This window comes from Salvia splendens, chromosome 1, assembly GCF_004379255.2.
Source record: "Salvia splendens isolate huo1 chromosome 1, SspV2, whole genome shotgun sequence".
Lineage (NCBI taxonomy): Eukaryota > Viridiplantae > Streptophyta > Magnoliopsida > Lamiales > Lamiaceae > Salvia > Salvia splendens.
In genome coordinates, this window is record NC_056032.1 from 9,374,681 (window position 1) to 9,386,705 (window position 12,025).

Genomic DNA, 12,025 nt, shown 5'->3' on the forward strand with positions numbered 1-12,025 from the left:
TGATATTAGTATTTGTTATATGAATATGATATCCCACATTAAATAAATAATATTTGAATTAATCATTTTGGTAAAGTAGATGGTTGTATACAGTGAACAACATGCTCGAATTCTGTTAACATACTTTGTTCTAATCAAAATGTCATAATGGCTCTCCTTTTAGTGATTCCATGGCATGCAACCTTGTAGTTTATGCTATGCTACATATACAAGGTTGAGTTAGTTGTAATCTACAGCAACATGTATATGTATCACTTGTTAAGCCTATCTTTGAGTTTTCCTGTTGCTCAGCTAACACTTAGACTTGCACATTTTGCATTTTCTCAGAATATATAGACGAGCTAGTCAATGCAGATAAGAGCGGGGCAAGGACTTTGGCGCTGGAACCATCAGCAAACTAATTTCTTTCTCCAACCATCACACTAAACTCAAACCCATTTTAGTGTAAATGTCACACTAAATATTGATTTTGCTCTAACCATTTACACTAAACTCAAACCCCAATGAATATTCCTCATCCACTAACTTTTTATACTTTTCAATCATACCTATATAAGTATTTTTTCTTAAAAAACCTATAATTGGATTGATTGGTTTTGCAGTACTAATGGATGTATTATTCTACTGCATTTTAGGTTTTGCAGTACGGTTGGAGATGGTCTAAGGGAGGGAATGTTAGGATTTAAAGTTTGTTATTCAATTAATAAATATTTAGGATAGTGTGGTAGATTTGAATTATTGTTAGTTTGTTACCACGGTTTTAGCCAAAACATGATCTTTCTGTTTCTTTGTAAAGCATCTGTGCATTAGCTCAGATTCAATACTTTTTTTTGTGAGATTCAATATTCCTAACAAAAACTATTATTATTCTCATGAAAGTGCACTTGAACTTTTTATCCTCACTTTTTTCATTGTACGCGATACGTGATTAAAGAGAACAAAAACTATTATTATTCTCATGAAAGTTTATCATGATATCGACTTAATAAAGGTTAACAGGGTTGCTTTAAATTTTTTATTTTCTTCTTTGCTCTATGTGATTTTTTTTTCTGGTACTATTTTTTTTTCTCCCAGTTTTGTTTTTCCTAAGTTTAATCTGCTAGCTGTTGTGTTTTCTGAGGCTGGCATTATTGTTTTAATTGGATGGAAGACTACGTTTTTCGGTAACCATCAGTATCACAATCTGAGGTGGTGGGACAATCCTTCCACCAGATGTAATGCTATTAATCTCACTCCCTATTGTTACTTCAGATTGATATAACATATGTTGGGAGAGAATTAGATGATTATCATGCGTGTTCAAAAATAATTAGTACGAAATCTATGATTTTGAGTTAGAAGGACATAATAAATCACTGAACCAAGATTTAACGGAACTTCGATGTCATGCATGACCAATCTCTATCGACTCCTATTGTTGCATATTTTCTTTAGAAGAAGTAGTAGTGTGCTTTGTTGGATTCTGGATTACAAGAGATAACAGAACCAGGCGTAATACAAACCAAAAGAAAGGAAAAGGAGGAACTGAACTTAAAAATTACAACGTAGAATCGAAACTACTAAACCAGTATGATTAGCGGAGTCGAGGAGGCCTCTTCCCGCAAGACGAGATACGCCCCGGTAGTGCTCTTCGGTTTGGCGTATCGTCCCCAAAGGTAAAACGGCTACGTCTCTATTGATGCAGCACCGCAATCAGTAGAGCTCCGACGAACGGGATGGAGGAGAGGGCAGAGCTTCGACAGAAGGACAATGCAGAAAGAGGGAGAGAGCTTATGCAGAGAATGCTTGTATGTGTGTCATAATGCAGTGGTATGGCTAGCCTATTTATAGGCCAAGCCACCATGCAGGGTCAACCAGCCATTGAAGGCTCATCATGACAATTCGTAACCGACGTCAGTTACATGCGTGTGGCTGGAGTGTGCCACCCGTGTGTGGAGCGTGTGGATTTCTCACGTGGCAGCCGTGACTGTGCCTCGCTTGACGACGTGTCAAGCCACTTGGATTGCTGACTCGGCGGTGGTCCAAAAAGAATAGTTTGGGCCAAGCCCCAAGCCCAAAGACCAATTGCCAAGTCCAAGATCAAGATCGGGATCGGGCCCGAGGCCGAGGCCGAGGCCGCGAGCACGGGCACGGGATCGGGCTCGGGCGGGCGGCGGCGGCGGCGCGCGCGTGTGCGCGCGTGTGGGCTCTTTCACCCATCTTGGTCCACTATAATTATTAAGTAACATAAAGTCACTTAATTTATACACATTAAAAGATGTGTTAATCCTCCAATGTGGGATAATTAACACTAGTTAATTATTCCCTAAGCTCCAACTCCAAGCTTTAATTAAAAGCTAATTATGCCCAACTTTAATCCACTATTTCTCACTCACTGGAAATCGGATTTGAGAAAGTGAATATACTACATTTATCTACGTAAAATGTAGATCGACGCTATGTTATTTAATTTCACAAAATTAAATGTCTCGTCACATTTATTATTTGGTCAAAATCCATTGACCGGGCATATTTAATCCATGATTTTTACATGCTTATCTTATCACTTAGCATAACCAAAAAATTGGCAAAATATTAGGAGTGATAAAAACGAAATTCCTAAAGAAAAGGAAACAACTTTGGCTGCTTTAAACTAAAGTAGATATTTTTCACTAGCTAATTTTCCAACAAGGGTGTGAATTGAATGTGTCCTACACTTCCACTAAAACAACTGCAGACAATAGAATCATAAAATTAAAGACCAATTCAATATCCGAAATCAATATGGTTACATTATCATATGACAACAAAATCAAATTGACTACATATACACAACCGCAAAATAAGTAGCACTATTGAATTCGTAAGATGAGTAATAAATAAATCCCGAGTGTTGGTTGAAAATATATGTAAATGACACCGACCCCTCCACAAAACCCATACAAAGTTGATATATAAAAATCCCACATTCCCATCGACTGCATACAGCTCTAGATGAATGGCGATAGAAAAAGTGAAACAAGGGGTGAAAAGATGTTGGGAAATGGTGGTGAAAATAGGAGGTGAAGATCCTAGAAAAATATAAAAGTGGGAGTGGCCATGGCTGCTGTATATCTAATCTACTACTTTGATCTCTTTCACGATGGCTACTCTACCGGTAGCGGCCTTTACGCCATGTGGGCTGTCAACACCGTCGCTGTCGTTTTCGAGTTCTCCATAGGTCCGGTCTTTCTGACACCACTGCATGCTCCCCCTTTTTTAATACTCACTACATTTGTTTTCATTTCAGGAGCCACAATTGGGAAAGGGGTCAACAGAACGCTGGCGACGCTGTTGGGAGGCGCATTAGGAGTCGGGGCACACGGCGCCACCAGCTTTGCCGACGGCAACACGCCCGAGTCCATCATGCTCGCATTCATCATTTTCTTCATATGTACATATATTATGAACAAATTTAATTTTAATTGTGATTGTGTTGTATTTATGCAGCTGGAGTGGCGACGTTTGGTCGATTTATTCCAAAGCTGAAGGCGAGAAACGACTATTTTTTCCTGATAATAATTGTGACGTTTGGGTTGATAGCGGTGTGCACTTATCGTGGCGAAAAGCTGATAGAGATGGCGGAGAAAAGGATGTCTACTGTGTTGGTTGGTTATGCCTGCATATGCCCCTGTTGGGCCGGCCAGGATCTTCACACTCTCGTTGCCACTAACATCCACACGCTCGCAACCTTCTTGGAAGGTATATATACTGGGATAATAATAGTCGCTTAAATTATAAAGTAGTATTGTTTAAAAATGGAATATTAAATTACAGGCTTTGGAGGCGAATATTTCGGGACAGGTAATAAAAGCCATGATATGGAAGGCTATAGAGGAGTTATTGATTCAAAGAGCATTGAAGAATCACTGGTTAGTCAAATTAAACAAGTTGGATATCCCTCAATTAAGATTGTTATCAACAATGTGCATACTTAATTTTGCAAAATGGGAGCCTAGGCATCGAAAATTCAGATACTGGCACCCTTGGGCGCTCTACCTTAAAATTGGAAGGCTAACACGAGAATGCGCGTGCAAGATTGACACACTCAACGGCTGTCTTAACTCGGACATGAAGACGCCACTAGAGATTCGAGAAAAGATGAAGGAAGCATGTACAGAGATGAGCCGGGAATGCAGTAAAGCTTTGACAGAATTAGCGGAGGGGATGAAGGCGATGACGCGGTCAACGCATGCTGATCCACACGTGAAAAGGGCGGAAGCTGCAGCCATGAATCTCAAATTGGTGCTCCAGACTCCTCTATGGGGCGATGCTCATCTCCTCGACCTGTGCCCGGCTGCCACCGTGGCTTCCCTGCTCATGCAAATTGTTGGTTGCACAGCCAACATAGTAGATTCTGTTCATGAACTCGCCACCTTGTCCAAATTCAAGAATCCAAAATGCAGTTACGGATGTTGTGCTCATTACTGTTCCTCTAGATATTAAGTAATTATCAAGGGACACGTGAATCTAGTTTGACTCAAAATGCCCATATAGTCAAATTCAATAGTTTGTCACCAGTTTAATTCTAATAAAGTTTAATTAATTTTTCGGTTTTTTGGACAGAAATGCCCTTTGGCGAAACTTTTAACCATTTCTTCACTTTCATACCCTAACTATAATATCCATTAATTTTTCAAAATTCGGGATCTCAAAATTCTCTATAGGAACTCATTTTCCCACAACACTAAAATCTTCCAAATGAAGAATTGATGGATGCCGCAGTCTGTGGCAGTGGCTACCGGCAAGGTGAGCCGAATATTGGATAGAAACGAAGGTGGTGTCGGTTGTCGTGTTCTATCGCACCGACACAACGTTTTTGTTCGACGTCTGTGGCGCTACATTAGATCTCCGCATACCAAACACATTCCACATCTGGAAAACATAAGTATTAAATCGAAGCGATGACATCAGCGACTCCGAAATCAAGCATGATGATATGGATGGTGCACTAGTGTAACTAATAACCCATTTCGATATGATTAAATAGAGAATAATATGGACAAACACTTCATGAAAGAGAATATAGAGATTGGCATAGTGGAATTAACATTTGTTCTATCTGATTCATTATGGAATTAACCTTTCTTCTCTCTGAGATCATTAGCATACATTTTGATAAAAGTACTTAGTTAATTCTAGAAGTTTTGCGCAAACTATAATTCTTGACAAATAGTAGATGATCCCATTACTCATGAATTGTGGGAATGTTAGGAATAATGTTTACGTTCTTTGCATTAATTTGATGTAACTATATAAGAATTGGATAAAATAGAAATTATAAAGCAATTTAAAACTTTCTTTCCAAACTTTGGATTCTATGTTCGATTTGTTAACAGTGGATGTGAGAAAGACTCATGCCAGCTCAAGGATGAAGATGTGGCAACCCGATCCACATCATCTTGTGCAACGAATGAAAGTGAAACAGTCTTACAAAGAGTGTGGAGAACGTGTGTAAGAAGAAGGATGCAGCTACTATAGATAAGAACCTGGATGTTCAGGCAATAGCACTAGCCTCGAACCGGTTCTTCATTCAAGAACTAAAAACATTGAACTGGATGTTCACTTTGTGAGGGACAAGATTTTGGCAAATGAGTTGGAGCTCAGGCATGCGCCTACTTCAGATCAAATAGCCGACATCTTGACCAAACCTTTAAGTCACCAATCCTTCATCAGATTGTGAGAAAAACTTGGAGTGGTCGAGCAATCTAAGCTAGGATTGAGGGGGCGTGTTAATAGTGGTTGTGAGAAAGACTCATGCCAGCTCAAGGATGAAGATGTGGCAACCCGATCCACATCATCTTGTGCAACGAATGAAAGTAAAACAAGTCTTACAAAGAGTGTGGAGAACGTGTGTAAGAAGAAGGATGCAGCTACTATAGATAAGAACCTGCCAACTGGTGGTGTGGACCACAAACGCAGCTGGAAACAAGTTGTTGCAAGAGCAGCTTGATTTGTATTTTTGTGTAACCAGTTATTAGATGCTCTTAGGGTTTATTATCTTGTGTGCTGAACCTCCTGCCTCTATATATGTATAGAGTTTGACAGCAGCTGCACTCATTGAATGAAACAGTGAAAATATTTCCTTTCTCGGCTTAAGTCTTCTTTGCTTTCATTTTTCATGGCTTGCTTCATAATCTTTTATGGTATCAAAGCAGGATTCTAATCCTGGCTCTTTTGCCTCTTGCTTTATCCATTCATTCCATTTTAAGGCATGGCGGATTTCAATGAATCAAACGCTAGTGTTGATTCCTCTTTTCTATCCATTCCATCTCTGCCAAGTAATTTGCCTATCTTTGTGAAACTCACGGACTCCAACTTTCTTATATGGCAACAACAAATCGAAGCAACTGTGTGGGGCTACGGCCTGGAAGGCTATCTCACGAGGGAAACTCTTCTGCCGCTAGCACTCTCTTCACCCGACTCCCTTACTGCCGAGATGCTTGCTAGCCGTCGTCAAGATCAGCGGCTGAGAGCATGGTTGATGTCCTCTCTTTCAGAAAGTGCCCTGATTCAAGTCGTCGGGCTCAAGAGTACCAAAGATATCTGGAAGGCTCTACTTACCAACTATGCTAGTCAATCCTTGGCTAAGATAATGCAGATCAGATCGCAGCTTCAAAACACCAAGAAAGAAAATCTAGGGATGCAAGAGTATCTCAACAAAATGAAATCTTATTGTGATTTCTTAGGATCTGCAGATTGTGCAGTCACAGAACGAGACCATATTCTCTATATTCTTGGTGGGCTTTCATAATAATATAACTCAGTAATAGTCGCAATCTCATCAAGGCATGAGCCATGGACAGTGCAAGAAGTTACTGCACTACTTCTGATTTTTGAGACAAGGCTGAAAATGGATTCAGTTGATAGTGCAGGAAGTGCTGAAGGAACACAACCTTCTCTCAACTTGGCTCAGCAATCTGGGGAACGAAATGGGAACTCACACTTTTCATCCCATTCCAGCAGAGGTGGGAGAGGAAGAAGTGGTCGTGGAGGAAGTGGAGACAAGAACTATAACAACAACTCAAAGCTAATATGCCAACCGTGCCAGAAACCTGGGCATGGGGCTGACAAATGTTGGTATAGATATGAGCCAAATGGATCATCTTCATCCTTCTGTGGACAGCAACAGCAGCAATATCAGCCACCACAACTCCCATCAGCACACCTAGTGCAGTCAAGACCAAATCCTATGGGATCCTCTCCTTTAGTGGCATGTCCATCAGAGTATAGCTATGACTCCTCCAACACCACAGCTTGGTATCCGGATTGAGGAGCAACAAATCATGTTACAAATGATCTAAGAAACCTCACTCTTGGGTTAGAGTACACAGGAGGTAAGAAACTTACTCTTGGTGATGGTAATAAAATGAATATTGCTCATATTGGGGAAACACATCTTCTGCCTGATAGAGGTTCTCTCTATAGCAAAAAACTCCTTCTAAAAAACCTTCTACATGTGCCTAACATAACCAAAAATCTCATTAGTATCTCTCAATTTGCTAAAGATAACTCTGTTTTCTTTGAGTTTCATCATTTCTCTTGTTTTGTCAAGGACCGGCAATCCAAGGAAATCGTGCTCAAGGGAACTCTTGAGGATGGACTTTATCATTTTCTTGTTAGTCAGCCAAAAATCAAGCGAGGCACTGCCTCCACTCCTTCTTTCAATCAAGTCAAGAATCCCTCAGTCAACACATCTCTCTTGACAGATCCACTCGTTTTCAGCTCTAGTTTATGCACTGATGTAGCCATTTGGCACAACAGATTATGACATCCTTCCTATGATGTTGTTAAAAATGCTCTTGATGGATGTAATATTCCACTTCAGTCAATGAAAACAAATTCTCCATGCCATTCTTGTAGCATATCAAAATCTCATAGATTACCTTATACTTTATCAAATTCAGAATGCACATCTCCTCTACAAATCATCCATAGTGATCTTTGGGGGCCTTCACCAATCTCTTCAAGAAATAATTTCAGCTATTATGTGTCTTTGATTGATCAATATAGTCGATTCACCTGGATATATCTCTTGAAGTATAAAAGTGATGTGCAATCTGTTTTTAAACAATTCAAGTTGTTGGTTGAAAACCAATTCTCTTGCAAGATTAAAATTTTTCAATCAGATGGGGGAATTGAATTCCAAGCATTATCTGGTTTCTCAAAGAATCCGGTATATTTCACGGAGTGTCATGTCCCTACATTCCACAATAAAATGGATTGGCGGAAAGAAAACACAGGCACATAGTTGAAACAGACTTATCTCTTCTTGCTCATGCTGGGCTGCCTCACATATTTTGGGATGATTCCTTTCTTACTGCTACATATCTCATTAATCTCATGCCTTCCAGAACCATTGGAATCCTGTCGCCATTTGAGAAACTTCATAAATCGAAGCCAAACTACACTGCTCTTAGAACCTTTGGCTGCCTTTGCTATCCTTTTCTCAGACCATATAACAAGAATAAAATGGAATTCAGGTCTGTTGGAGCAACTTTTCTCGGATATAGCCCTTCCTATAAAGGTTATAAAGCTTTACTTCTCAGAGGTAAAACTATCATCACAAGAGACATAACTTTTGATGAACTTGCTTTTCCATTCAAAAATAAGTCATCATTAGGCAATGTTCCTACTATCTCAGTTGATGCCTCTTTTCATGGTAGCTTTTTAACACCATTTTCCTCAGTTGTCTCTCCTGTTCCACCTCTTTCACCTGTCATTCCTACCTCAGAAACATCCAATCCTAACAATTCCCCTACCTCAGATAACTCACATTTGCATGCCTCTGTTGATGTTCCATCTTCCCCCATACTAACTAATCATCCCTCACCTCAGTCACCTACTGATGTTACCCCCCCCACAAGTTCACCACCACCACCACCACCTCCCCCTCCTCACACACACCACATGATTACTAGATCAAAAGCAGGAGTCTTCAAACCTAAAATCTACACCATCAAATTGTCACCTGATCTAATTCCAAAATCTGTTCTCCTTGCTCTTTTGATTCCTATTTGGAAAGCTGCCATGCTCTCGGATTGTTTAGTTCTCCTTAAAAATTATACCCGGATTCTTACCACTTTACCACCCGGAAAGAACCTTATAGGTTGTACATGGGTCTTCAAACTTAAAAAAATTCTTGATGGAAACATTGCCAGACACAAGGCCATGCTGGTTGCCCAAGGCTTTACCCAACAGCCGGGTTTTAATTATTCTGAGACTTTCAGTCCTGTGGTGAAACCTCCCACAATCAGACTTATTCTCTCTATTGCTGTCTCCAACGGATGGTCAATATCTCATTTGGATGTTAACAATGCTTTCCTACATGGCACCTTGAAAGAGGAAATTTACATGAAGCAGCCCATTGATTTTGAGCAAGGAGGGCCTCATCTTGTTTGTAAACTGAACAAGGCAATATATGGTTTAAAACAAGCTTCTCGAGCTTGGCTTTTTACCATCCACTCTGTTTTACTTTCTCTTGGATTCACTCAATCAAAGGCTGATGCTTCTTTGTTCATCAGGCACATTGGCACTGAAGTAATTTATCTTCTACTCTACGTTGATGATATGCCCATCACTGGTAATGTTCCATCTTCTATTTGGACTATTATTTCTCAACTTCACTCTCATTTCTCTTTGAATGATCTAGGGGAGGTGAATCTATTTCTTGGTGTGGAGGTTTTAAGAACTAAAGATGGCCTGCATCTTAGTCAATCCACCTATGTTCAAGATGTTTTAAAGAGAGTGAACATTTTAGGAGCAAAGGGGTGTCCTACACCCATGATTTCTAACTGTGAGTTAAGAAAATCAGTCGCGAATACTTTCGAATATGCTAAGCTTTTTAGAAGCACGGTTGGTGCACTGCAATATGTAGCAATCACAAGAACGGACATCAATTTTGCTGTTAACAAAGTGAGCCAGTATATGGCTCAACCTCTGGACTCTCATTGGAAAACAGTGAAAAGGATCCTCAGATATTTGTCAGTGACTTTGAATCATGGGATTCACATAAGAGGTAGAAGTGGAAGCATTTTGTGATTCTGATTGGGCTTCAGACTTAGATTATAGGCGATCAACAAGTGGTTATTGCACTTATTTCGGTGAGAATCTGATCTCTTGGAGTGTGAAGAAACAAACAGTAGTAGCTCGTTCTAGCACAGAAGCAGAGTATCGCAGTTTGGCGCATGTGGCAGCAGAAATCAGTTGGCTGCGTTCACTTCTTGGTGAGGTGAAGGTAAAGAAGAAGGGAAGTTCAGTTGTTTGGGTTGACAATTTGAGTGCAATAGCACTAGCCTCGAACCGGTTCTTCATTCAAGAACTAAAAACATTGAACTGGATGTTCACTTTGTGAGGGACAAGATTTTGGCAAATGAGTTGGAGCTCAGGCATGTGCCTACTTCAGATCAAATAGCCGACATCTTGACCAAACCTTTAAGTCACCAATCCTTCATCAGATTGTGAGAAAAACTTGGAGTGGTCGAGCAATCTAAGCTAGGATTGAGGGGGCGTGTTAACAGTGGTTGTGAGAAAGACTCATGCCAACTCAAGGATGAAGATGTGGCAACCCGATCCACATCATCTTGTGCAACGAATGAAAGTGAAACAAGTCTTACAAAGAGTGTGGAGAACGTGTGTAAGAAGAATGATGCAGCTACTATAGATAAGAACCTGCCAACTGGTGGTGTGGACCACAAATGCAGCTGGAAACAAGTTGTTGCAAGAGCAGCTTGATTTGTATTTTTGTGTAATCAGTTATTAGATGCTTTTAGGGTTTATTATCTTGTGTGATGAACCACCTGCATCTATATATGTATAGAATTTGACAGCAGTTGCACTTATTGAATGAAATAGTGAAAATATTTCCTTTCTCAGCTTAAGTCTTCTTTGCTTTAATTTTTCATGGCTTGCTTCATAATCTTTTACGATTCGATAATTTAAGATAGTTTAGAGTAAACTGAAATGTGGAAGACTATCTACTTTTAACTTATTTGACTTCTTTGACTACTAATTCTAATTGAAATCTTGTGCCATAAATTTGACATGGTATTTGAAAATACTCGTTCTATCCCATTAAAAATGAAATGTTTTTCTTTTTGAATTGTTCTATTAAAAATAAAACGTTTCTAAAAATGATAACAACACTCATCTACTTTTTTCTCTCTCTTACTTTATTTTCTCTTCATTAACTCACAAAATAACATTACATCAAATCTTGTGACGAAAATGAAATGTTTCATATTTAATGGACGGGGAGAGTATGATGGTAGGCCTTCCCACTTGCACAGTTTAACACTTTATTGTGTGTTACACATAAATTGACTGCTACTGGTTTTGCCTTAAATCACTATTTAAGACCGTAGAAATTACGATTCAAGTGGACAGACATATTGTGTGTTACACATAAACTGACTGTTATTGGTTTTGGCTAAAATCACAATTTAAGACGGAAGAAATTACGATTCAAGTGGACGACATCTAATCAACTTATATTTACAAAATACACTAAAAAACATTTGACATTTTTTAATATTCCCTCCGTCTCAAGATAAGTGAAACACTTCTTTTGGGCACATGAATTGATATTTAAAGAGTTAAAGAGGAGAGAAGTAAAGTATGAGAACGAGAAAAGTAGAAGAGTGAAGAGAGAATAATAAAGTAAGTGGAGAATAAAGTAAGAGAGATTATTTATTGCTAAAAAGGGAAATGATTCACTTATGGTGGGACATCCCAAAAAGGAGTGTGACTCACTTATCTTGGGAGGGAATATAATTAAGGACGCTAATTTATTGACTTATCAACTGAGCTGGGCTGGCCCGGTCCATCAGTGAAACGAAGTAGGCCTGGGCCAGGCTCATTGCTCGAAATGGGCTCCAATTGGGCCATTTTTCAAACCCAGGCCCCGCCCAGGACCAGGACCAGGACCATCTAAAACCCAGGCCAGGCCCCTCAGAGACCAAACTTATATAATTAGGTTTTTTTTAATGTAATTAGGTGATTGTCCACT

At 39.5% G+C, this 12,025-nt stretch overlaps 1 protein-coding gene across 1 annotated transcript; it reads left to right on the forward strand.

Moving 5' to 3' along the window:
- Positions 1 to 2,911: 2,911 nt before the first annotated feature.
- On the forward strand, positions 2,912 to 4,583 carry LOC121803586 (aluminum-activated malate transporter 2-like). The gene is made up of 4 exons (XM_042203211.1): positions 2,912 to 3,199; positions 3,269 to 3,720; positions 3,796 to 3,890; positions 3,978 to 4,583. Exons 2-4 carry the CDS (start codon positions 3,634 to 3,636, stop codon positions 4,462 to 4,464), a joined length of 669 nt encoding a protein of 222 aa, XP_042059145.1. The 5' UTR covers positions 2,912 to 3,199; positions 3,269 to 3,633; the 3' UTR covers positions 4,465 to 4,583.
- Positions 4,584 to 12,025: the final 7,442 nt, after the last annotated feature.